This window comes from Vulpes vulpes, chromosome 8 (assembly GCF_048418805.1).
Source record: "Vulpes vulpes isolate BD-2025 chromosome 8, VulVul3, whole genome shotgun sequence".
In the NCBI taxonomy this organism is placed as follows: Eukaryota; Metazoa; Chordata; class Mammalia; order Carnivora; family Canidae; genus Vulpes; species Vulpes vulpes.
The window spans coordinates 32789560-32815699 of record NC_132787.1 but is presented as its reverse complement, the minus strand read 5'-3'; the positions used below and the strand labels follow the sequence as shown (position 1 = coordinate 32815699).

General features: G+C 41.6%; 1 protein-coding gene across 6 annotated transcripts in view; it reads left to right on the top strand.

The window, feature by feature from the left end:
* Positions 1 to 2559: 2559 nt before the first annotated feature.
* FAM234B (family with sequence similarity 234 member B) overlaps positions 2560 to 26140 on the top strand; it is a 34873-nt gene continuing 11292 nt past the window's right edge. The window contains exons 1-7 of one of the 6 annotated variants that reach the window (XM_025995196.2): positions 2560 to 2966; positions 13223 to 13621; positions 16681 to 16779; positions 19345 to 19533; positions 20565 to 20695; positions 24545 to 24692; positions 25061 to 25202. In XM_025995196.2, coding sequence (XP_025850981.2) covers positions 2930 to 2966; positions 13223 to 13621; positions 16681 to 16779; positions 19345 to 19533; positions 20565 to 20695; positions 24545 to 24692; positions 25061 to 25202 — 1145 coding nt within the window. In that variant the 5' untranslated portion in view covers positions 2560 to 2929. Of the gene's footprint in view, positions 3078 to 3261; positions 3432 to 4224; positions 4839 to 13222; positions 13622 to 16680; positions 16780 to 19344; positions 19534 to 20564; positions 20696 to 24544; positions 24693 to 25060; positions 25203 to 26140 lie in introns of those variants that run through there. The other 5 variants (XM_072766009.1, XM_025995195.2, XM_072766006.1 and 2 more) reach the window with 5 other exon arrangements.

The window sequence follows — 26140 nt, the reverse complement described above, 5'->3', positions numbered from 1 at the left end:
TTCATGAGAGACACACAGAGAGAGGCGGAGACACAGGCAGAGGGAGAAGCAGGCTCCCTGCTGCGAGCCCCATGCAGGACTCAATCCCAGGACCCCAGAATCACACCCTGGGCCGAAGGCGGACGCTCAACCACTGAGCCACCCAGAAGTCCTTACATGACCGGATTTGATCATGAACCCATGTAGGACGCTTAGGGATTCTGAGCAACACTTGGGAGATCACAAAGGTAATCAGAACCAGCTGATATTGGTTCCCTCGACCAAGTATTAGAACACTTGGAAGGTTGGGGAAGAATATTCCCACTGCAGACCAACATTAGAAAAAGAAAGGGCTCTTCTGGCTTCCCTTATGACTTTTAGAAATAGAATTTCTGCTCTTCATAGCAGGCACGCAATCGGCTTAGGCTTTCCGTGGGCAGCTCTCCCCAGCCACCCTTGTGTTACTCCTCAGGGAAGTAAGCCAAGTTGGGAAGTTCAGAAGCCCAGAGCATTTGCATTTTCCGCAGAGACCTCAGTGGGTGTTCCAGCAGTCAAAGAACTCACAGGCTGCCAGGTAACTGGAGAGGAACTTGTGGGTTTTTTCCATGTAAAAGGCAAGGATTTTGATTCATTTGGTGGTCTCTGAGTTTTCTTCCTCCCACTGGAAAAAAGCACATTGAATTTGAGAAACACCGTTCTCAGCCAGAAGTCCTGTGTTAAGATGCAAAAAAAAGTGGAAGGTGGGAGCATCTGGGTGGCTCAGCGGTTGAGCCTTTGGTTCAGGTCGTGATCCCAGGGTCCTGGGATCAAGTCCAGCATCAGGCTCCCCACAGGGAGTCTGTTTCTCCCTCTGCCTGTGTCTCTGCCTCTCTTTCTCTCTGTATGTCTCATGAATAAACAAACAAAATCTTTTTTTTTTTTTTTAAACAAAATCTTTAAAAAGAAATGTGGAACGTGGAGATTTCTGGATGGGCCAAGGAAAAAAAGAGGAGGGCCACTTAGGGAGCTGGGAGGCAAGGAGTCCTCAGCAGCTGCTTCCCCTTGAAAATCATCTGGGTAAACCTGGGATGATTATAGAGTGAAAATATTACAAAGATTAAGCATGGAAAAAGCTGAGGGGCTGGAGATGACATATCTATGGGATGTGTGTACACTCACATGTAGTTATGTGCTTGCACATAAGTATGTATGTTTATCAGTGCTTTTGGTGGCTACACTATGTGAAACAAAATTTTAATCGAACTTTAAACTGTACAGTTTTATTTTACTTCCATCACATAAGAAGAATATACCTTTTTCACTATGAAAAATGGGACAGATTTCCTCTTTTCTTCCTCTTCTATGTAACCTGGCTGTCCCAGGCCCCCTGCAGTCACCCAGAAACACAAGTTCCTGTTCTTCTGCAGCTGAAACTGACCTATCCTACATCCTGCTCACTTGAAAGTTATTTTCCTCAGTCTCCATATCTCAAGAATGTGTTCCAATTAACTAATCTGATATCAGGCAAGCTACTACTGGCTTCCTGTGACTTGTAGTGCTGCTCCTTCTGAAGATGACCTACATAGATGTAAAATATGGTTTTTAATCATACCTCCAGAGAGGTGACAAACAGTAAAAATTTTAGGTATTATAGAACGTTGGAAGAATAAATTAATAAATTATTAATGCCCTATTATAAAATTTACTATTGGTTATTAAATTGTCAAAATGAATAAATTATTAATAAAAAGAAGAGCTAAGGCTTATAAAACACGGACTAGGTGCCAGGTACCTTCTAACACTCATTCAAAGCACTCTAAGTGCTTTGCATGTATCCATGTAATTCCCAGGACAACTCTGGGGAACAGGAGCTATTTCAACCCCATTCTGCAGATGAGAAAATTGAGGCAGAGAGAGACTAAGCAAGCAGCCTTAGATCTGGCAGCTAGGAAATGGCAGAGTCAGGATCTGAGCTCAGTGGCCTGTACCAAGACTCTGTGCCCTGTCGGAGTCCCTGACATATTTTCCACCGGCGGGGGTGGGGGTGGGGGTGGGGAGTGTGATAGGATGGTTGTAAGGGTCTCTTGGATTACACCCCCAGGGTAGTCCTACTGGTTTCTCATGGGAATGAGGCAGAGTGCAAGACAGAGGTATCTTAGAACTTTTGCTTGACATGAAGTCCCATTATCTTTCTAGATCTGCTTTCTCTTCAGTGAAACAAGGAGGTTGGACTAAAGGGCCTCTAAGACCCACTCCAGCTCTAAAGTAACATCCTTAGCATTCCTGCACTAAAATGCTGAACTCTTGGCGCCGGAGGGGAAGAAGCAGGTGGGTTCCTGTTCCTAGACCCTTCGAACTGGAAGCTCCAGGGTAGTGCCCAGTAGATACCCGGAAAGAACTAGGAACACAACAGGAGGAGGTTCAGAGCTCTAGGAAACCTCGCCCTTTACCCAAGAAACATAAAAATACACTTACTAGGTGCCTGCTGTGTGCTGTGTGTCTGAAACAGGTTATCTCATTTAATTCTTACAGTGAGCCTGTGGACCAGGTAATGTCTCCATTTTAAAAATGAGGCTGAAGCTTAGTCATACCAAGGGACTCGCCCAAGTCGGCCCAGCTAGTAAGGGATGCAGGCGGCATTCAAGTCCCGTCGGCCTGACTCCAAAGCCCACGCTCATTTCACAACCGGCGCCTCCTTTAATACCTGCTATCTCATTCCTTTCTCTCGGCAAGCCTCCGGGGTAGTTCTTATTTCCCCATTTCGCTGAGCAGGAGGAACGTGAGAGTCAGAGCGGCGGATCTGCTCCGAGGGGAGCGCGCACGTGGGCGCGGACGCCGCAGCGGAGGCCGCCCCCGGGCCGCGCTCTGCCCGCAGCTCCCACCTCCCAGGTCGCAGCCCCGCGCACCGCCCGCGGCGAACTACACTTCCCGGCAGGACGCGCGCGCGCGCACGCGCACCGGGGCCTCCGCCATGGCGACTGTGCTGTCCAGGGCGCTCAAGCTCCCGGGTAAGGAGCCGCAGCCTCGCGACCACCCCGCCCCCCGCGCGGGCCTGGGGAGCCTGGGAGGCCAGGTCGGGGCCTGGCCGCGGCCGTAGCGCAGCCTGCAGGCGCACGGAGGCGAGCCGGGGCAGCCCCGCGGGCTGGGGGGTCCGTCGCCAGCAGGGGGCGAGAGGGGCGCGCGGCCGGCCGGGGGTCGCGGGCGCGGGGCGAGCCTGGGAGACTCCAGGGAGGGACCGCTGGAGGCGCGCGGGCCGGTGGCCGCGAGCGGGCGGGGGCGACCGTCGGAGCGCGCGTGGCCGCCATCCGCAGGGAGGGCCGGTGAGCGGAGCATCCTTCGCTGAGGAGCGGCGGACCGCGCCCCGCGGGGGCTCGGGCTCCTGGCCTGGGCGCGCCCTGGGAGCGCGGGGGCGCGGGGCGGCCGGACAGGGCCACCCCGCGGAGCAGCCTCTCGGCTTAGAGACCTCAGGTGAGGTAGGTGAGGCAGGTGCTTACCCCTTCTGGTTGACAGAAGAGGAAAACGAGAGTTATTCGGCCGACTGCCTAGTCCAAGGTCGCGCAGACAGTGTTGGAAAAGCCTGGACCAGAACGTCGCGGGGGGCAGGGAGGGTGTCTTTTGAGCCTAGATCTTGGGCTTTTAATTAATTCCACTTGGTCAGCCTCTGGCTATCGAGGCTGAGCATTTAGGAGGGAGAGGATTTGGCACCTGCAAACTGCAGATAAATTGTGGAATATGCTTTTAGGAGGCACTGGTGGTGATGACGACTTCAGAGCTAATTCAGTACTTTGGGCGACAGCTCCAAGTTTAAAAACAATTTTTTTTTTCTCTTAAACCTCCGGAGTGAGACTGTGCTGCTACAAACTTGTTATTTTAATAAAAGTATATTTATTCTGCCCAAATAAAATTTAAAAGTAAAGGCTTTAAAAGTGTTATGGTTCTTGGGGCACCTGGGTAGCCCAGTCTGTTGAAGGTCTGCCTTGGGCTCAGGTCGTGATCCCAGCCTCCTGGGATCAAGCCACATGTCAGGCTCCCCCGCTCAGCGGAGAGCCTGCTGCTTCCTCTCCCTTTCCTGCTCCCCTGCTTGTGTGCACGCGGGCTCTCCTCTCTCTGTCAAATAAATAAAGTCTTAAAAAAATAAAAATATTATGGTTCTACCTAAATAAATTTTAAACATTAAGCTATAAACATTTATTTGCTGATAGCTCCAGGTGATAGTGGGAAAAGCAGGTGTTAGTAGGAAAAGCAGTTGCTTTCACTGGCATCATTAGAAAGGGCTAGTTAGGTGTCTGGTGGATATGCAGCATGAGGCTGCAAGGGGATCATAGGGACCTTATTTGCAAGGAGCATCCAGTATGCTACATTGTGCCATGGATGACACTGGGTTGGATATGAATTTGCATTTCTGTCCCCAGACTTCATGACCTCAGACTTTTTTTTTCCCCTCCCCACTAGGCTCATTAGAACTTTGGAAGAAACATTGATGATATCTATCTTGGAATACGTATGTAACATTGGGATGAAGTGGGGGATGTGTCCCTTTACCAGCAGGGTAAAGAGAGGACCTTTTATGTCCTTAGTGTAGGATGATGTTCTTCCCAAGGGGGTAACGAGATATCAGACATATTTAGCTTTATTTATTTTTTCTTTTAGATTCATTTTTTTTTTCTTGGCATAGATAATTGTTCTTCTCTAAGGATAGGAATGCAAGAAAACCGCATTAGAAACTCTTGAGCTCTTTTTCATTTTCACATCCTAAGGCTGTGGCATTATACCTCCCTGGAGTATTCAGTTGCAGTAACTTGGTCAGCTGACAGGGTAGGGAAAGTACAGTCTGGTCCTTGGGCCTATGTTTGGACAGCATCTTGGGCCTGAACAGAGAGGTATGTTTGATACTTTTTAATGGCCATGTGTTCTTTTCTGTGATGTGGGTTGTATTTTTTTTATTTGTTTTTGTTTTATTTTTGTCTGCCTCCCTTTTGCCCTTTCTCCCCACTGCCCAAAATGCAATTTTTCGCTTTTATATTAGGTAGAAGTTGCTTTCTTACAGCTCTTTTTGGATACCCTGTAATTGAGACTGTGAAGCTGCTATCCTGTGTGGGCTACTGTGTTATGTTACTTCAGTTAACATCCTTTCTCTCTCTCTTTTTTTAATTGAAGGCTAGTTGATATATCCTATTAATTTTAGGTGTACAGTGTAATGATTCGATATTTGTATATATTGCAAAATGCTCACCACTGTGACATCCTCACTATTTCTCTGTATGAGGAAGCAGACTAGAATGGAGTGGCTAAGAGCACGAGACAGCTTTGGGTTCAAGTCTAATCTTTACCAGATTAGTTACTTAATCTCTTTAAGTGTTAGTTTCTTCATGTATAACAGTACTGTTATAATGGAACATTCACTATATTCCACATGCTCTACTACATATTTACCTTATAGGCTTATTTGGCTCAGTAGAAGAAATGGATGTACTGAAGATATTTGTTTCCCTTTGACGCATGTTAATTATTCAGTGTTAGCAGTTATTATCATCTTCATTAGCACAATGCCCGTTTATGAACCTTGTACCCAAAGGAAGGCCTGATGTGATCATGAGCTGATGACAGATGTCATCAACCTTGTGAAGAAAGAGCAGTTTCTTGGAGTCTGTTTCGTGGTCTCATATGCTTCCACTAAGCTCAAGATGGAAAAATATTTGGTTCACATGCATACAATGAGGTTAATTAGTAACAGAAGGACAATGTGACATTCATAAAGCAGCCCTTGGAACAACTTATCTTAAGTATATATATATTTTTAGTCCGCTTTAAAGTTTGAAGGTCAATCACTGAAGGGAACATCCGAGCACAATATTACTGTAATGATTTGTTTTATTATGTGTAATTTGGAAACATTATATGCTCTTGGATAATCTAATCCATGAGGTGAATTATTTATCTTTAGTTGCAGTAGAGAGTATGGTATAGTCTATGTATAGTGTGTATTATATAATAGTATATACTATAGCATATTTTCCTAAACATTGCATCTCTTTCCTGTTTTCCTCTGTACCATTGTGGGAATGTTATTTAGCAGGCATCCTCAGTCTTCCCAAGAGGAAAAGTGATAGCTATGGAAAGTTCCTTTATATTGATATGTTATGAAAGTGGTATCCTCTCCTTTATTCTTTGAAAACCTTTCACTGAGGGTCACCTGGGTGGCTCAGTTGGTTAGGCATCTGCTTTCAGCTCAGGTCTTGGTCCCAGAGTCCTGGGATCAAGCCCCTCATCGGGCTCCCTGCTCATCGCAGAGCCTGCTTCTCCCTCTCTCTCTGGCCCTCCCCCTGCTTGTGCTCTTGCTATCTCTCTTTCTCTCTCTCAGATAAATAAATACAGTCTTAAAAACAAAACAAAACAAAACAAAACCTTTCATTGATTAAAAATGTGGGTGGTGGCTGAAATCATTAAAGAGTGCTAAAGTGCCCAGGGCTTTGAAGTGTGGATTTGATGTCCAGCTCCTTAGCATGATCAAAGTTTTAGGCAAATTAGTATGCTTTGTACTTCACAATCACTTCTCTTTCTGTGAATAGATAGCAAAAATATTTGCTTAAGAGTTGTCTGATCAGATTTTGCAGTCTGGAATAATTAAGCTGACGTTTGTTTCTGTAATGTCTGGGAAAATATACTATTTTTTAATAATATATGTTACTGCAGGGAAGTTAGCCTGAGTTTTGTTCCCATCCTTAGTGACTGGATTTCTTTTTCCTTGGCTTAGGTGCTCATATGGTTCTTTTTTTTTTTTTTTTTTTGTCCTTGAAGTTCATTCAGTACCCTTACTGCAATGTGTTTCAATATTGATTGTTCTGTAGGAGTTGTTCTTGGGATTCCTTTGTACCCTTTATTTTACAATTTTAGGTCTTGCTATGTTATGGGAACTTTTTTGGTATAGCTTTTTTCTGTTCTCTTCTTCAGTTCCGCACATACTGGATCACCTTTGCTCTCTCTGTCCATGCCTTCCTAGTCTTTTTAAAAGCTTTGATCTTTTCAGTGGGAGACACACAGCACAGACTTCCCTCAAAGCCAGACTGCCTGGATTTGAATCCTTGCACTATGGCTTACTTGCTCTTAAGTAATTACTTAAACTGGGCCAGTTACTTAAACTTCCAAACCTCATCTTGAAAATGGAGATAATAGTGTATCTAGAGTTGTTATGCAGATTTGTGGAGATAAGACAGTAAAAGGGTTTGGAAGAGTGCTTGCAGAGGAAGTGCTTGGAACTGCCAGCCCATGTCAGTTCCATTTTATTTTGCTTGATTTTTCACCAGCCTGTCCTTTCTGTCTCTGACTCTTTTTAGCCACATCTGCTTTCTGCTCATCCCGCTAAGCATATCTTTTCTAAAATTGTTTTATTATTTTCTTCCTTTGTTTTTCTGGGCCCTGCTTGTTTACTTCTGATCTTCCCTACTGAGTTGTCATTTCTTCTTGGAAATATTGTATTTTTTCCGTGAGCTCTTATTTCAGAGAAAAACTGTTCTTTAATTTCTTGGATTCCATAGGGAAGCATCTGGTCATTATTTCTTCCATTTTGTGGCATCATTTGCTCAGCATTGGTTCCTTGGCAGATTTTGTTTGCAATGTTTTGTTGTGACTTCCTTCTTGAATATTTGTAGAACTTTGTAGTATCTTATAGAATGAGTACTCATGGTGGCTTCTTTCTGATTATAAGTCATATTTAATGGTCAGTTGTTTTACAGCTAGCTCTTGGCTGACATATAGACAGAGGTTAGGGCCAGGGGAGTGAGTGAGGGCAGTTAGAAGCTAGAATTTAATCTAATGGGACCCAGCCCGTCAGAGAGAGAGAGAGATCCCCCTCTTCAGGACTGATTGTGCTACAGCTACTTTTTTAAGTGCCATGCTGACAGCCTGCTTCTTGTAAAGCCTTTCTCATTTAATCTTACCTCCCCTTTGACTCTGTGGTGTTGAGTTGGGCTCATTGATGCCTCTGGGATGCCAGACTTCATTTTCTAAGCAAGAGATAGTGGTTTGGCTGTATATCCATGGAAGAAGGGATGGAGGTAGTATAATTTATTGGTTAGGACTGTGGACTGTAATCAAATTGCCTGAGTTTGAATCCTTGCTCTTTTTCTTCCTAGTTCTATGATCTTTTGCAACTTACTTTTCTATGTTTTCATTTTCTTGTTGATACAATGGAATAATAATAATAATACCTGCCTTCCAGGGGCACCTGGGTGGCTTAGTTGGTTAAGTGTCTGTCTTTGGCTTGGGTCATGACCCTGGGGTCCTGGGATCCAGCCCTACATTGGGCTCCCTGCTCAGCGGGGAGTCTGCTTCTCCCTCTGCCCCTTGCTCATGTTCTCTCTCTTAAATAAATAAAATCTTAAAACAAAAACAAAAACCGCCCTTCCAGGGTTGTCATGAGGATTAAATGAATTAACATGTAAGTGCTTAGACCAGTGTCCAGAATAGTAGGTAGAGTACTTTTTCGTTACCATCATTGCTATCATCATCATGGTTGTTGTCATTATTAACTCTGTGAACTGTGCTCATGGTTGGAGACTCAAGACAATGTGCCCACTCTTAACTGTGCTTCTTCAATTGGGTACAAGTTTTGCTGCATTTGGCAGTAATTTTCCGTTAATTGTAGTTTCAGAATGTGGCTCTTTTTCTTTTTTTTTCCTATTTTTATTACCTCCTCTCCCTAGTTTTTAGGAAAGACACTGACAGAAATGCCTTCCTTTGCCATCATCAACTGGAAGCAGATAATCTTTTTTTTTTTTAAAGCTTTATTTATTTTAGAGAAAGAGAGAGAGAAAGAGAGTGGGGGGTGGGCAAGGGGAGAGGGAGAGAACAGAATTTCAAGCAGCCTGCCTGCTGAGCATGGAACCCAGCCCGATGCAGGATTAGGTCACAGGACCCTAAGATCATGACCTGAGACAAAATCAAGAGTCAGATTCTTAATCAACTGAGCCACCCAGGCACCCCTACAAATTATTTTTAGTAAAGATTTTACCAAAAATTAGATTTAGTAAAGATTTTACTAGTTTTTGTAGCATATGCAGCCAAGTTCTCTGCCTGTGATCGTGTGTGATATCATAAAAATGCATTTTCTTTAAACTTTTGTTAGCCAGTATTTTAGTAATGATTTTACTTTGTTTTAGACTGGTGTGGTTGTTGCAAGGTGGCAGCTGACTAGTAAGATTGAATTTAAAGTATCTGTGCTAAATTTTTCACTTGATGCTAAAAATTCAATTGTACAATTACATAAGATGGCTTGAGTGTGTGTAGAAAATACTTGGGAGTTCAAATTGAATCAGTTGTGTGGTGTGACTGCCAAGGAAGCTGGCAAGATATTGGGTTACAGATCTTGAATTGTAGTATACCCTCTGTTTTAGGGAGGGCACAGTTCTGCCCTCCCCTGCCCTGACCAGACTGCACCCTGGGGATTGTATCCAGTTCTAAGAACTATACTTTAAGAAGCATTGACATATCATATTGCGTCCAGAGAAGAGTCCTGTCCAGAGAACAGGATGTCGAGGATGTCTGTGAGGATGTCTGTCGAGGATATGTGAAACAATGCTTCTTCTAGTAATGAGTTGAAAGAGGTGGAAACATTTAACCTGGAGAAGAGAAGGTTGGGTGGGCAATTGGGAGAAATAGTGCTAACAATAGTAACAGAAGCTGAAATTTATTTATTTTAGAGAGTGCAAGGGCAGGGGGTTAGGAGGGGCAGAAGGAGAGGGAGAGAGAGAATCCCAAGCAGGCTCCATGTCCATTGTGGAGCTGGACATGGGGCTTGAATTTACAACCCTGAGATCATGACCTGAGCTGAAATCAAGAGTCATTTGCTCAATTGACTGAACCACCCAGGCGCTCCTAGAAGCTGAAATTTATTGAGTGCCTCTGTAAGCCAGAAACTAAAGACCATGCATATGTTTTCTTATTTAATCCTCAGAAACAATCAGTGAGGTAGGAAAAATAATTATCCTATTTCAGAAATGGGAAGAATTAGGCTTACTAAAGCCAAATTTTTTTTTTTTTTTAAATGGTATGTATTTCTTTTTTTTTTTTAATTTTTTTTTTTCAATATTTATTTATTTATGATAGTCACAGAGAGAGAGAGAGAGAGAGAGAGAGAGAGAGAGAGAGAGAGAGGCAGAGACACAGGCAGAGGGAGAAGCAGGCTCCATGCACCGGCAGCCCGATGTGGGATTCGATCCCGAGTCTCCAGGATCGCGCCCTGGGCCAAAGGCAGGCGCTAAACCGCTGCGCCACCCAGGGATCCCTACTAAAGCCAAATTTAATTGAGGTCACATGGTTAATAAGAGATGGAGCCAAGATTTGACTCTTTGTCTGCTTGTAAAGACTTAAATTCTTAAATACCATAGCATATGTTTCTTATGATTGGTATCTTCAAGTTTTGAAGGACTTGCATGTGGAGGAGAAATCCAGAAATTAGAACTAGGTAGAACAGATAATTGTCAAATGCTCAGAAATAGATTTTTTTTAAAAAAGATTTTATTTATTCATGAGAGAGACAGAGAGAAAGGCAGAGACATATGCAGAGGGAGAAGCAGGCTCCCTATGGGACTGCTTTCTGGATTGGAGAGCTGTGAATTCCCTCACACTGCTTATGTTTAGGTGTATGCTAAGTGACTACTTGGTGGGTGTTTGATTATGTGATCTTCAGCCTCCTCATACCCAGAGATTTGGGGCAGCCATCTACGTTTTCCTCTTTCTCAGATATATTCTTTTTTTTTTTTTAATTTAAAAATTTTAAAATTGTGGTAAAATACACATAAAATTTACCATCTTAATTATTTTTAAATGTACAGTTTAATATCGTTAAAGGTATTCACATTGTTGTGCAACCAGTTTCCAGTACTTTTTCATTTTGCAAAGTTGAAACTCTAAAAGATAGCCCCTGCCTTTTGATACTTTGCATTATGTCACTTCACTTGTATGAAAGACCTACATTAGGACCTGTTTTTGCTAACCTAAAGAAATCAGAAGAGGATTTTTGCTTTTATGAAAAATGACAAAAAGCGAAAATAGCATTCAGCGTTTGTTTTGCATCAAGTCCTCCTACAGATAGTGCTCACCGCCTACCCCCCCAGGCCTCAGCAGTGAGGCCCTGCCCAGCTCCTGGCCCTGGAGCCACACTCAGCATCTCAGCTTCAAGCTGCCAGAGCCTCAAACTGTGTCTGTGAGCATCTGTGTTTTATCTCCATTTATTCTGTGCATCCATTAGCAAGATGTGTTCTGAGGTATCAGAAAGGCCTGGGAGAGGTTATTTCTTGGATCTGGGAAAGCTCAAAAATTTTTCCATGTAAATTAATTTGCTTCTTTGCTTTATAATACTATATTAGCTTAAGAGGAGTTTGATAGGAATGCCCTACTTTTGGATGGCGAGGGAAACCTCTACCTATTGAATAATAACAACTCTCCATTTACCCCTACCCTCAGGCTCCGGAAGCCATATTCTGTTTTGTATCTATGAATTTGACTAGTCTGGATAAAAATGTTATATAAGAATTATGTTCTATTTTTCTTCTCGTGATTGGATTATTTCACTTAGCATAATATCTCGTGGCATGTATTTAGAATTTCTTTACTTTTTAAGGCTGGATAATATTCCACTGGATGTATATACCACAGTTTTGATCCTATCAGTTAATCCTTTTAGTTAAAAAAACTTAAAAAAATGTTATGATTAATATTATTACAGCAGTCGGGTTGTGTTTGCAAATTATTATAACTAAAGTTATATGGGCAGTTAGAGAGCAGTGTATCCTAATTAATAAAATAATTTGGTTCATAGAATAGATATATAAAATATAGGAGCTTAGCTTGAACCCGTACTGATTTTACGGCATATCCTGGAAGTACTATTTTGAATTAAATTCCTAATAATTGGACTACCTTCTTACAATTTGTGCCTTTAAAAATCAAATCCAATATTTTTTGAATAAAATGAATAGCTTTGAAAAAAAAATAAATAGCTTTGAAAGGGAAAATACATAGAAATTTCTAGTTAATAGAATGCCAATTTTCTCAGTACCTTCTGTTTTTTTTTTGGTAAAATACTTAATGTTATAAAATATTTCTGTGTAATATTTATTTTTAATTATGTATCTATTGACTTTCTATGTACCCAGCACAAAGCTTTACACTAAAGATTTTACTTCCCATATTAGTTTCCATATAGTGTTTTATTGCTTCATTTTATGTCTTGAGTAAACAAGGCATAATATATGAAGTGATATCACCAAGATAACAGTGACTAGAGGCAGAGATTGACATCAAGAATTCTTCTTTTTTCATTTTTGATTAGTTGGGTTGTGCTTTATTTTTTATATTTCTGCATAATAAAAGATTTAATAATATAGTTTATATTAGTATTGCTTACCATATAATTTCCAAAACCAGAAATTTTTTCTTGGTTTTGCTTGGTTATAGCATGAACAAAAGGCACAAGATTATTCAGTCACTGGCAGAGAGGGCCAAGGATAGGCTTGGGAGGAGGTGTGCTTAAGTTCTCCTGTAATCTTCACTTCTTAGCCACCCTAAATAAGTGTGTTTAAGTAAAAACAGGGTACTGGTTGTGTAAGCCAGCTTGGAGACAAGTCCTTTACCTCTGCCTTCCTGCTTGATCCCTCCTCTCCTAGAATACTTAGGATAGCATTTTTAAAGGTAAACACTGTTTACTGAAACATGTACTGACAGGGCGTTAGAATCATAGGAAGCTCAGAAGTGAGTTTTTAGTAAGAAGTCTCCAGGTAATGTTTAGTGTTCAACTTTCTAAGTTATTTCCATGGAGACAATTGGGAAGCCACAAATATCCAACTGTGAGAAGCAGTGTATAGAGAACAACTATTCTAAGGTTTAGGCAAGTTCCATGAAAGATCAGAACATCACAGATCTAAGAAAAATCAAAGGAAACATGCCCATTAGGCATATGGAAGGTTGATATAAGAGCCATGTCTTTTTCATTAGTGAGATTCACACAAATTAAGAGAGGCACTTTTTTTTTTTCCAAACTGAAAAGGTATCTAATTTTCTTAAGCTCACCAAAGCAATAATTCTAGAACACTGATTTTTTTTCCTCTCACTCTTTTCCTTACCCATGGCCATCAAGATCTAAAACTTATAAAACTTAATTTGTTTTGTTTCTGTGTGTTCTTTTAGGTGTCCACAGGTGCCATGTAGTTGGTAATGGTTTCTCCTTCCTAGTTTGCCCTGACACTGTGTCTTTTCTGTGTTTCAGGGAAAAAGAGCCCAGACCTAGGGGAGTACGATCCCCTTACACAGGCTGATAGTGACGAGAGCGAGGATGATCTTGTGCTCAACTTGCAGCAGAAGAATGGAGGGGTTAAAAATGGAAAGAGCCCTCTGGGAGAAGTGCCAGAGCCTGACTCAGATGCTGAGGCCGTGGGGGCTGCAAAGCCACATCTTTCAGAGGTCACCACAGAGGGGTACCCCTCGGAGCCCCTTGGAGGCCTGGAGCAAAAGGCAACCTCTTCCCTCGTGTCTTACGTGCGCACATCTGTCTTTCTTCTAACTTTGGTCATCTCCATGATCCTGGTGCTCGTATGTGCTTTCCTGATCCCCTGTCCCCCTAGAGATCTGCACAGCACTTGGAGCCACCACCTGAGCCCCCAGGGAGGTGAGTTGCAGGATTTCTCTCCCTAATTCTGTAAAAACTTTATGTTTACATGTAATCTTGTAAAACTTCTGATTATGTTGAAAATTCCCTCCAGGTTTTTACAAATAAATGTGTGTTGTATAGCATCTCTTTCCTGTGTGTGGAGGTGGGTAGGAGGTTAAGATTGGAAATAAAACAAAAAGATAGATTGATACAGCTCCAGAAACTTGGGAAGATCACTGCTCTGTTGTGTTTCTATTGGCGTTGGGCTTAATTAGATGCAGGAAGGACAGAACATTGGTTTGCTGGGTCCCTGCACTGCAGCCAACACTGTATTATGGGAGAGCAAAGCTGTGGGACAGGCTGTTTACTGAGAAAAGTAGGGCTCAAGTTCTGGCCAGACCAGAGGCCAGGGCTTTTGTAGGACCTTCAAGCATTTGTCGATTATAGGAGCCTGGCCAGTTTGAATTTTAAAATAATTTCTTTTCAAGTAAAAAAATGACTTGCTTTCTTGCAGTAAGTTTTGTTTCTTGCTCCTAATGATTGGGGTGGTGCCACCCAAGTAGTTCTAACTATTTTGTCTCATTCTGGAGCAGGTTTCTTTAGAATGCTTGCTCTGGTCCAAGAATGGGGATTCCATCTCCGATGTCAGTGCTGACCAGTTTTGTTTATTACAAACTTCATCGGGGTGAAGGGGTTCAGAACATAACACCTGAAAATATGTCACTTTGGCACATTGTTTGAGTCGAAGGCACATGAATAACAGCAGATTCAGGAAGGGCACTCTGACCTTGACCTTTAATTCTTCCTGGAAGCAGGAGATGAAACTCCCATGTGCAAGATGCCCTCCAATACCAGGAGGACAGAAACATTCTTATCAACAGAGACTGGGAGTTGAGGCCGAGGGGAATCTGTTAAAACAGACCTTGTTAAAATAACTCATCTTCCTGTAGTCTCCTTGCAACCCATTGGTTCCCTTTTCAGGGCTGCCGCTCATCGTTCAACAGGTACAGAAGCACTGAGGCCTCACCACTTCTGCTCCAGGCCTTTATCTTTCTGTGGGGGCTCCTGTGGACTTAGGAAATCTCATTAAATAAACTTTGCATGCTTCCCTCCTGTTAATCTGTATTATTAATCAGTTATCTCGTTATCCATCCTAGCTAGAAACCCGAAGGGGGTAGAGGAGAAATCGTCCCTCCCCTACAGTCCTCCCAGACCCCAACATCATCTTGATTTACCTCTGACGCTCCCCTGATCCTAGTTGATTTAGCTTCTGATGAGTTCTGGGTTCTCACTGTTAGTTTCTCTCAAGGTGAAACTAAGTAGATGTGACTTATGATATGTTCCCAAGACATAGTATATGTCTCCCTCTCTTCCTTCCTTTTTTGATGGCTCTCAGTGAGCTCTTATATTTGTATATGATATAAAGACTAGGAACAAATTGTTAACATATCCACCACTTAGTTTAAGGAATAGGACATTGGGGTACCTGGGTAGCACAGTGGGTTAAGCATCAGGCTCTTGATTTCAGCTTAGGTCATGATCTCAGGGTCATGGGATTGAGCCCTGTGTTGGGCCCCATGCTCAGTGGGGAGTCTGCTTCAGGACTTCTCTCTCCCTCTGTCCTTCCCCCTCACTCTCCCTCCCTCTCTCTCTCAAATAAATCTTAAAGAAAAAAAAAGAAATAGGCCATTATAAAGACCTTTGAAACCCCCATGTGTCCCTCCTCGCCAAAGCCACCTCTTCCTGCCAAAGAGGAAGTCCTGAATTTTGTGTCATTATTTCTTTATTTTTTGTTGAAGTTTTACCATATGGTAAAATAATTTTTCCTGCTTTGAATTTTATATAAATTTAATTAAGCAGTCTTCTGTGACTTGTTTTTTGTTTAGCATGTTTATAAAAGTATTTTTTGAGATTCATCAAGATTGATGCACTGTGACTAGAGTTTATTCCTTTTTACCACTGTCTCATTTCCCATGATATGAATATCCCATGATTTATTGATCCATTTTACTGTTGATAAACATTTAGGTAGCTTCTATTTTTAAAAAAGCAAATAATACTGTTAAGGTTCTTATGATGCAGTGTGTAAGAATTTCTCTAGGGGTTTAACTTACAACTGATATTGCTAGGTCATAGCGTGTGTGTCATAGGTCCTAGTAGTTTATGTTAAATTATTGTCCATAGTGGTTATAACAGCTACACCCACCAGCCTCTTATGAGTTCTCTCCAAATTTGGCAGGCATCCTCTGACTCTACACTGTTGAGGGGCAGGATAGCACTGTTTACCTTGTCACTGCCCAGGCTGGAAGTCTGGGCTCACTGCTAGGCCTCTGCTACCACTAGTCTAGCGGGGGTGGGAGGCTGCATCATTACTGCTGGGTGGGGTGGAATTCTAGGCTTCCCTTATGTGTAGAGGGCCCTAGGCGGGGATGAAAGTCCTGACTCCCCACCTGGCCTTCTCTGACATGACCTTGGTTGAGAGGTGGAGGGGTACCCTGTTTTATAGCTGGGCAAGGGTGGAAATCTAGGCTTCCATTTAGCCTTTGTTATGGGAGTAGGGGTGGGGCCATAGTTCTATCTGTGTGGTGTTTGGTTGGAGGAGAACATTTATCATCTAAAACCTTTCTGTCTTGCTGTAATGTTCCTTTTTTGGACCTTTGGCTAGGAGAGTCAACTTTTCTTGGGCCTTTTTTGGGCTGTACCTGTTGGCATTTCTGGGTTGCCAGCTTCTGCAGCACCTTGTCTGGGACATATGAGGCAAAAAGAAAACCCAGGGGATTCATCACCTTGTCATCTTTAGGCTCTGTAATCCCTAGCCAGTCTACCTTCTCTCCACCTTCTAAAATAGTATTACATTTTTTTTTTCTCTCTAATATGCAGGGAATTTAAGTGTACTTAGAGGAACAGGCAGAGGAAATTGTGTATATGTTCTTATTTAGGAACTGGGAGTCTGCCTGGTTTTTATAGAGCTGCTAGCTGTGCTATGTGTCTCTTCCCTTTCTAACCCAGAGCAGAGAACTGGTTTGTGGTGACTTAATTCAGGCTTTTTTTTTTTTTTTTTTAAATGTGTTTATCAGGTGGGGACCTGTCTCCATTGGAATTGGCTGATGTGAATGGAGATGGCCTGCGTGATGTACTTCTCTCCTTTGTAGCTTCAAGGAATGGGAGTGCAATCGGTAAGAGACAGACATACATGTCTTTTAGAGGCTGCTACAGGAGAAGCTTATTGATTGGAGGGGCTGTGAGCTAAGGGAAAACATCAGAGTTGTCTCTTGAAGGGCACTGTAGAAAGGGATCTGGAGTGAATAGTTATCATGGGTCTGTCATACATGACAAACTTTATCAGTAAGCTCCTGCATGTAAGTAAAGCTCATTTGAAGAAATAATGGAGAGGGGCACTTGGATGGCTCAGTGGTTAAGTGTCTGCCTTTGGCTCAGGTCATGATCTCAAGTCCTACCTCTCCCTCTACCTTTTCCCCTTCTTGTGCTCTCTCACTCATCTATTTCTCTCTCTGTCAAATAAAATATTTGAAATTTGTAGCTGGAAGGAACTTTTGTGGTTACCAGTCCCATGAAGAAATAGAGATCCAGAAAAGTGACTCGTCCACACACTTGTTACGAATAGCATTGGTTCTTAGGGTTCTTGAGTTTTTCCCATCCAATTTTCCATTGCTTCTTAAATTATAGTAAGTGTTGACACAATCCTACCTTCCCATCCCCAGTAGAAAACTTCATGTTCATGTTTTTAAATATTTTTATACATACTGGTGGCCAGGTACTATGTTTTTACTCCTTCTGTTTACTCCTCTCTCTCTGTTCTCCATCCTCTGTCTGCTTTGGAAGGTTGGCCAGTATTCATTTTGTCAACAGTCTCCCTTACCTCCAACTTCCAGTTGGGTTTGGCCAGTAGGGAGCACAGGCAAGAAATTGGAGGAAAGGAAGAGAGTGAGGAGAGGGTTTTTATTCCCTTGGCTACCTCCCCACTAGTGACATCAGGCTGGCTACATCCTTGATCATAGTCACATCCTCTCTTAAGGTGGTCTTCTTATAGGACTTTCTTTTTCTAGATTCCAAGAATTGGTTCCTCTCCCGTCTCTTTGGGCCTAGGAGTGATTACAGTTCTCACTGACTGTACTATCCTCATGATTTTTCTACACCCTGACCACATCTTTATAAATTATCTCTCATTAGACCTATATAACTTAACCTAATTGAGTGTGCTGATACACATCAACTGCAAAAAAAAAAAAAAAAAAAAAAAGTTGCATTTTCAACACAGGTACATGGGGGCTTCCAGTTTGTCATGCTGTATCCATTAAAGTAGTTTCAACCTTACAATCTGTAAACTGATACAGTAACTCTGGTTTGAGGCTGAGGATACCCTCATCACAACTTTTTAATCATCCAGGCCCTGGGATAAACATCTAGGTATGTTTCAGAGAATTCTAGGCTGCCTGCTTCTCTGATGTTATTAGAAATACCTTTCTGAGTCTTGTGTAATATGTAGAAGCAATTTAGAAATGGATACAGAGAGGCCTTCAGCTTGGAAGGTTGGTTTTTGACTTTAATTAGTTACTTTTTTTTTCTGCCTTTGATTAGCCTTTGAAGTAAAAATTTTCCCCATCCACTTTTAGATTTGGAGTTTTTTTTTTGTTTTTGGTTTTTTTTTTTTTTTTTTTTTTAAGTCATTTAGTATTTGACTCAGTTTGCTATGTATGAGAACTCATAGGACAAGGCCATGATTTTGGACACAATATGGACCAGCCTGATTTGGTTATAGATTATAAAAATAATAGAGCTAGCATATGGTACTTCCTGTATGCTATGCACTAGTGTAAGTACATATGTTACAAATGAATTTATCCCTCAACATAATCCTGTGGGGTAGACTAATTTTATTATCCTTCATTTGCAGATGAGGAAACTGAGACATAGGGAGGTTAAGGAACTTGCTCAAAGTTCCACACCTGATAAGTGGTAGAACTGGGATCCAAATGGTGTAGCTGAGAGACTGTCTCTGGAGTTCATGTCCTTGGTCTTTAAGTTTTCCCAGACATTCTTGGAAAAATACTGAGGCTGTATTACCTGATTCCATGGGACTCTAGACCTACTGATCATTGCTAAGTTGTAATCCTCAGGTTTATTTTCAAAATATTTATTTTTTCTGCTTTCAGGGAGCACTTGCTAGCAATGATTAGAATTCAGGTATTTCTTTGCTCCCTGCTCTGTAGATGTTCTAGATCAGTCTCACTTTTCTGAGCATGCCTTTCCCTCTTGATTTTTTTTTTTTTTTTTTTTGGTTCTCAACAGTGACTTTCCCATATTCTGGATTTTGCTCCTGTCTTTTTTTCAGCAAATGATTGGTTGCTGAATATGCTAGGTGCTTTGTTTGCACTAGGATACAGAAATCAGTGTGATAGTCTTTATCCTTTAGGACAGGACTATTTAGTGGGAGCCGAGGTGACAGGTAACCAAGTGTGCTGGGAGAGATGTGTAAGATGCACACAAGGTGGCATGCAGGACATCCACAGCATCTCGTCTAACCTGAGAAATGTGTTGAGCAGGTATGATAGGTACTCCGTTGTTCAGACTTGGTATCAGGAATATGGGAGGCTCTGGAATACACAGGTGCGACTTGCTGCCTTAGCACCATTTACTTTTGGTTTTCTGGCCTCCTGCTTACCTGTACTGTGTATCTTCTCTGCCTCTTTTCCTTTCTTGTGTCTTTTGTGTGCTTTTAGGTGTCTCAAAGCCAGCTGCCATTCTTGTGTGCCTTTCGGGGATGAATGGCAGCACACTTTGGTCGAGTCCCCTCCCCGAGGAGGCCCGAGATATTACATGTCTGGATCTGATGCCAGGAAACGTGGCTGAAACCATCTGCCTTGTGACAGGGACGCATAAGATGTTCAGTGCATTCAATGCGACATCAGGTAAAGATCATTACATGAAAGTCTCTGCTCCAGTGAGCCATAGTCTTGGATCAGAGCAATCTTATATGGAAGGGGCCTTTCTACTCTCACATGGTGGAAAATCTAATTTTACTATTTTGGAAGGTGGATATTAAGGTAAACAGAGAGGGTTTGAATAGGTTGAGTAATAGATCTACAGTTAAACCTGTTTGGTGATAGGATGGGGCTAAACTGAGTTACCCAAACAGAAACTACCCTGAGGCTTTTGGTTTCTAAGTAGTCCTCTCACTCTGTACAAAAGAATCTGAGCTTTGGTTCTTCATATTTGATATAAATGATATAAATTTGATATAAGTCCATGTGTAAACTTGGCGATTAACCACTTAAAAAGGGTCAGGGAAGAAACTAAGATTTGTTGATATGTGTTGATTTGGCCTTTTAACTTCTTATTATATATAGACATCCATGATATGAGGAGTGAAAAAGAATCAAGTATAATGAAGGCCTCTGACAACACCATAAATGTACTGCTTGTTAACACTTTGGACTTGACCGGAGCTGAATACCTTCCCAGTTTTAGAGATTGGAGTTTGGTAGTGGGGTAATTCTGAGTGAAAAAAATTGAAATGTGAGTTAACTCCAGAACTGAAGTCATTTTAAAGACTTCTTATGATTTTCCTGCTTATATAAACATGTAGAAGGAGAGAGAGTTGGTCTGGTTGGCTCCCCTGGCTGGTTCCTTTATAATTGTAATAATCTCTAACAGATCAGTTCCTCTGCCCCAGACAAGTGGGTTCCTCATTCTTGGAGAGACTTCAGCACCTCCATTTTATTTAAAAAACTTAGGTGTGAGGTTACCACATGGGTTTATTAATTAGACACTTGAGGATTTCAGCTCCCTTCGTCCCCAGTAAGTTAAAAACTAAAAGAAAAGGTAAGGAGTTATTGTCATTTGTCCACTGAGTTTCTCTTTTCTGAACCAGGAGCATTGCATCTACCTTTTCCAGAGGCCGAAAACTGTAATTGTTATCAGCCTATTTGTCCTTCCCTAGGGAAAGCCATTTGGACTTTAAACCCAAACTATTTATCCAATGGTACCCTGGCTGCCCCAGGGGTGGTGCTGCTGGACTTGGATGAAGATGGCGTTAGAGATCTTGTCATTCTGGCCATTGGGGAATTGCAGGTATGCTCCATGTTAAATGGTCTCTGTTTCTCATAGGAATTGCTTCAACTTCAGTCAGTTCCTAGTTATTATTATAGGTGCTGATTGAAACCTTTTTACAAGGGCTTAGGTTTAAGCAAATTCTCTTTTAGAGATTATTTTTTTATTTTTTTTTATTTTTATTTTTTATTTATTTATTTTTTTTGAGATTATTTTTTTAATACTTTATTTACTTATTAGAGAGCAAGCATGAGACAGAGACAGACAAATAGGGAGGGGTAGAGGGAGAAGCAAACTCCCCGCTAAGCAGGGAGCCCGATGCAGAACTTGATCCTAGGACCCTGAGAGCATGACCTGAGCTGAAGGCAGATGCGCAACCAACTGAGCCGTTCAGGCGCCCAACTGAGCCACCCAGGCGCCTCTTTGGGAGATTTAATGAATAAATTGCCATCATGAACTCATTTTCCCGGCAGCCTCATTATGTTCCCATTGATTATGGCATAGTGGAGCTTTGGAGCCAGATAGGTCTGTGTTTAAATTCCTGCTCTACTGTAGCTCTGTGGCCTTGGGCAAGCCATGGAATCCATCCAAGCCCTGGACATGGGAATGTTATATCTACTTACAGGGTTGTTGTTAAAGTTGGAGCTAACATATTTGAAGTGCCTTATTTTATTTTATTTTTTTACTATGTGTGTATTGTTATGTATACTTGACTTTTATATAGAACAATAAAGACAGTTCATAAAATATATATATAGACAACATTACAAGCTGAATAGGTAATAACAACAATGACCTAAGAAAGACTAATTCTAACGCAGGCTCTGACAGGACAGTCTTTGAACCTAGTACCCTGGTCCTTAAATTATGGTCCTTGATTATGCTTTCTGGAGCTCCAGTGTACTGGAACTTGTTATTCTGTGCATGGATAAAATAATAGTAATTTTCCTTCCTGAATCACAGGAAAGAATATATTAGTGACCAGATTTATCTCAGTTATAAGTTTTTACTCCTAACACTTTTCTTTGAGCTTGTATCAAAGTTTCCTTAAGACTTTTTCTTAGACTTCCTATGTGAGTTTGCCAGGAAATGCTTGTGGATGAAAGAATTGAACAATCAGCAAATAATATTTGTGGAAAAATGTGGATGTAGATCATTTTGCTTTATTTGATAACTTATTTAATTTTAAGAGACCTTGTGTTTGCTGTTGTGATTTTTGCAATCCATGTACATGGGGTAGAGTTTTAAAAGCTGCAAGTAAAATTATTTAGAATAGAATGAAATCTATCAGTGTTTTATAATTTTCTGCCAAGAGCACCATAAATGAACTGAAAGTGCTTCCCCAATCATAGGTTTTGAGGTGCACTGCTCTAGTACATATGGTGATACTTTATAAGATGAGAACAAAGAAGGAAGGTATATTTCTGAAGTCTAGTTAGTGTTAAGGTATTTTCTGTTAGTTTTCCTTCCACTAGCTAGTTGATATCAAAGTAGATTGAACCAAAAACCTTTATTTATGTAATCCTTTTTTATTCCAGTCATTGTGAATAAAGAGACCAGGGTCTAGGGAAAATTTCAGTAACTATGTCCATTAGGGAGTGATTATCTGAAGGTCCCAAAGTGGAAAATATGGGGAGTTTGTTTTTAAGAGTTTAATGAAGTATGGTTAGCAGAGGCATAATAAGAAATTGAACAAGTTTATATATCCTGAGCAAGTTTAAAAATCTTGGTCTTCATACACTAGTTGGCTTCTTAGCCAGTGGTGGTTGATAGACTAGAGGTTCAGGCATTTATGGACCCTCCACAATGAGGCAGCCTCTGTGGAGGAATTGGCTTATTGCCTACTCCATGCTTTTTTTTTTTTTTTTTGGTCCTAACTAAACAGCAAAAAAGTATACTATCTAACTTGCCTCACAGAATTTACTTATTTTCACATAATATAGAGAAATGAATAGTCCCCTTTGTGTCTGAAAAGTGGTAGTACTAGAAAAATCTTAGAGAAGCGATGGGTTTAGAGCAGTAGCCTCACCTTTATACTGACCTTTTTGACCTCTAATGCTAACAACAAAGAACTTGGGGAACCTAGCTCTGGTTTACTCTAAGCTACAGGATGGAAGCCTGTCTCTTCTGAAGGAATAGAACATATTAGGTCTATAACTTAGAGTAATTACATTCTTAGATCTGAGTTTTAAGTGAGGTGGGCTTGGGACAGCCAGACGTGGTTTGAGGTTAGAGAAACTGATCTGGTCTAGAACATTAGTGAGAAGGACCTCAAAAACCATGTGGTTAACACTCTCACACTGTTATAATCTCTGGTACAGTATTCCAGACACATTGGCACCCATACTCTCCTTGAGTACTCAGGCTAATGGGAATGTCACTGATTTGTAAGATAGTTCATTTTATTTTTGGTCAGGTCTAGAATTTTCTGTCATTGGTGAGAATTCTGCTTTCTCATAGCTTCTACTCACTGTTTCCACTTTAGCTACTTTGAATGAATCTAATCCTCTTTTTATGTAAAAGTCCATTAGCCTTAGTCTCATCCCACTAAGCCTGCTACTTGCAAGGCTAAATACTCCCAATTTCTTATACTGTCCCCTATGTAGCATGAAGTCTAGATCTCTCTTGCTTTTTTTCCCTTTGCACTCCATTTTTATCCAGATCTCTTTTAAAATGTACCCATTATCTGAAAACAGTATTCTATTTGTGATATAACTAGTTATATCAATGTAAGGAAATTGTTACTTTTTTTGACATAGGCTTTATATTTCTGTTAATGGCGTGGAAGATTGTGATAGCCTTTCTAAGATTTAGTTTTTGTTTATAATCATTTAAAGCACCCACACCTTTTAATTAATTAATTAATGGCCCCATTTCTTCTTTCACATTTTGACTCCTCTTCCAAGCCTAAAACTTCTTTGAATTTTGAGATTATCATACAGCATATTAGCTATCCCTTTCAGCTTTGTGATAAGCTTGAGATAAGCTATTCATTCAAGTCTTTAAGAATGATTAGTAGGAATGAGACAATAGTAGAGTGTTGTGATATTCCACAAAAACCTCCCTCTGAATTGGTATTGACTTTCACTCTGGGTACACTGAAAAACGTATCTTTTTATCTTGTCCAAAAGAATTCATGATGGTAAACTTTGTCGAAAGCTTTACTGAAATCAGGATGTTACCACAGTTCTTATATTTCCCAACTAGTGACTCTATTTCTAAAAGAAAACCCTCTAGAGCAGAGGTTGGCAAACTGACCTGTAGGCCAGATTTGGGCCACTGCTTGTTTTTGTAAATAAAGCTTTTTTGGAGCACAGTCATGCCTATTCATTTATTATTATCCATGGCTGCTTTCATACTATGGCGGTCGACTAGTTGCTTCAGAAATCATCTGGCTTGCAAAACCTACAGTGTTTACCATTTGACTCTTCACAGGACAGGTTTGCTGATCTCTGCTTGAGAGTAAGGTTGATAGTGGCCAGGCTAAACATGTTATGTTATGATGGGAGAGACTGCCTGTATTGATTTTAGTTGGGACTGAATATAACTGGGGGTTTCTGGGTATGAGAGTAGAGACCAGGGAGTCAGCGGTCCTGTAGTTAGCTCTCAGCTAGAGTTCTGTGTGCTTCAGAGAAATTGCCTGGGTTACCAAAAAGATGCTTTTTGCACATATCTGCCAAGGGATTGAGAATGTTGGCTTCATTTTCTTCCATTTTCCAGGGAAAAAATTGAAGCAGGTTTAGCTTTGTGCTTTCCAACTTTGAGAAGTGTTCCTGAACCCTTAGCTAATCAGAAAGCAGTGACTTCTGGAGAAACTTACTTGATTAGGAAACGGTATGGCATCTGTTGACTCTCTTTTCACTTCTTCAGCCAGATCTGTGCTTTCTGCTGGTGTCTGGCCGGACAGGGAGTCCAGTGGGCCGACCTGTGAAGTACAACATCGTGGGAGTGGGGAATCTGATTGGACCTCAGGTTTATGTCACCACAAATGGGGCTGTCTACATCCTGTTTGGCTTTGGTAAGAAGCAAAGCTAGTTTTGCTGCTGTTCCTCATCTGTGTGTGTGTGTGGTAGGCCTCTCTTTTGAGACAGAGTGAAAGCTTGGGAATTGCTGACACCAGCTCTTTTGCCACCTCCTGTCCCAGGGGCCCCTCACTCTCCCCCACCCATTCCCAGTTATTAACTCTGCTTTCTCCAGCTACCTTCTCCAAAGAAAAGCCTCTTTGTCCAGCATCTGCTTCATCCCTTCCCCAGTCCGTATTGGATCAGTCTGAATGGACTCTATGATACCCATCTGATCAGGCTCTGTGTCTCTCACTCAGATCCTCACCTTGGGAGATTTCTAGTAAATTCAGCTTCTCAGTGTTGGTTCTTCCTGTGGTGCTAGGAAATATCCAAGCTGTCGCCCTGCGGGACATTTTTGTTCAGGCCCAAAACCGAGACAGCTTACCACCTTCTCTGCAGATAGAAGAGCCAGAATGGGAGAAGCGAAGATCCGTCAACCTGTCTGAGCTCATTGACATTTACAGGTAGGGCAGATGTCTGACCTTGTCACACAATTGAGTATCCTGAAATCTCACGTGCCGTAGAGTCTCCAAGTTTGATTGGGCTGGTGAATAAGGGGGTGGAGGAGGTTTGGGGGGAAACAGTACTAGCCTTAATATACCAACTTCTGATCTGGTGAATTAGAAACATTGTTTTCTTGGTAACATAATGTGCTGATAGCTATGTGTTGGTGATCAAGATTTGTGATCACTCTGCACATGGATTGCAAAGAAGGATATTTGTTTTGCGTTCTGAGTCAGAGCAGGACAGGCTGAGATGGGGAGACCTTCAGGCAGGGAGAGAGATTTATGTAAAATACCTGCTTGTGAAAGCAGGCAGAAGTATCTGCCCTACTCTTTTTCTGTGTTTTTCTCTTATTTGAAGAATCATTTTGGCAGGAACAGGGCTAGCATCCATGAAATCTTATTTTTTATTCTTGTTTATTTTATTTTGTTGTTTTTTAAGATTTTATTTCTTTATTCATGAGACACATGGAGAGAGACACAGGCAGAGAAAGAAGCAGGCTCCCTGTGGGGAGCCTGGTGTGGAACTCGATTCTGGGACCCTGGGATCATGCCCTGAGCCAAAGACAGACACTCAACCACTGAGCCACCCAGGCATCCCACTTGTTTATTTCTTAATCAAAAGCATGCCGTTTGTCACATGCAGTGGATTTTACCCATTTAACCCTAGGCTTGTATAGTGATTGTCTTCATTCTTTTCTATCAGAAGTTTCAAATCATTTTCTAGCATTTTCTCAGACAGTATCACATTGTTTCAGTGAATTTGGCAGGTGTTAAATAGAATGGTCCCAGTTGTCCAGAAAAAGAATAATTGAATGCAGTGTGGAGCATGAGTTGCTGTCCCAGCTTAGTGACAGCTTCAGGCCTCCTGTCCAGGTCTCCACCCACCTTCCCTGTCG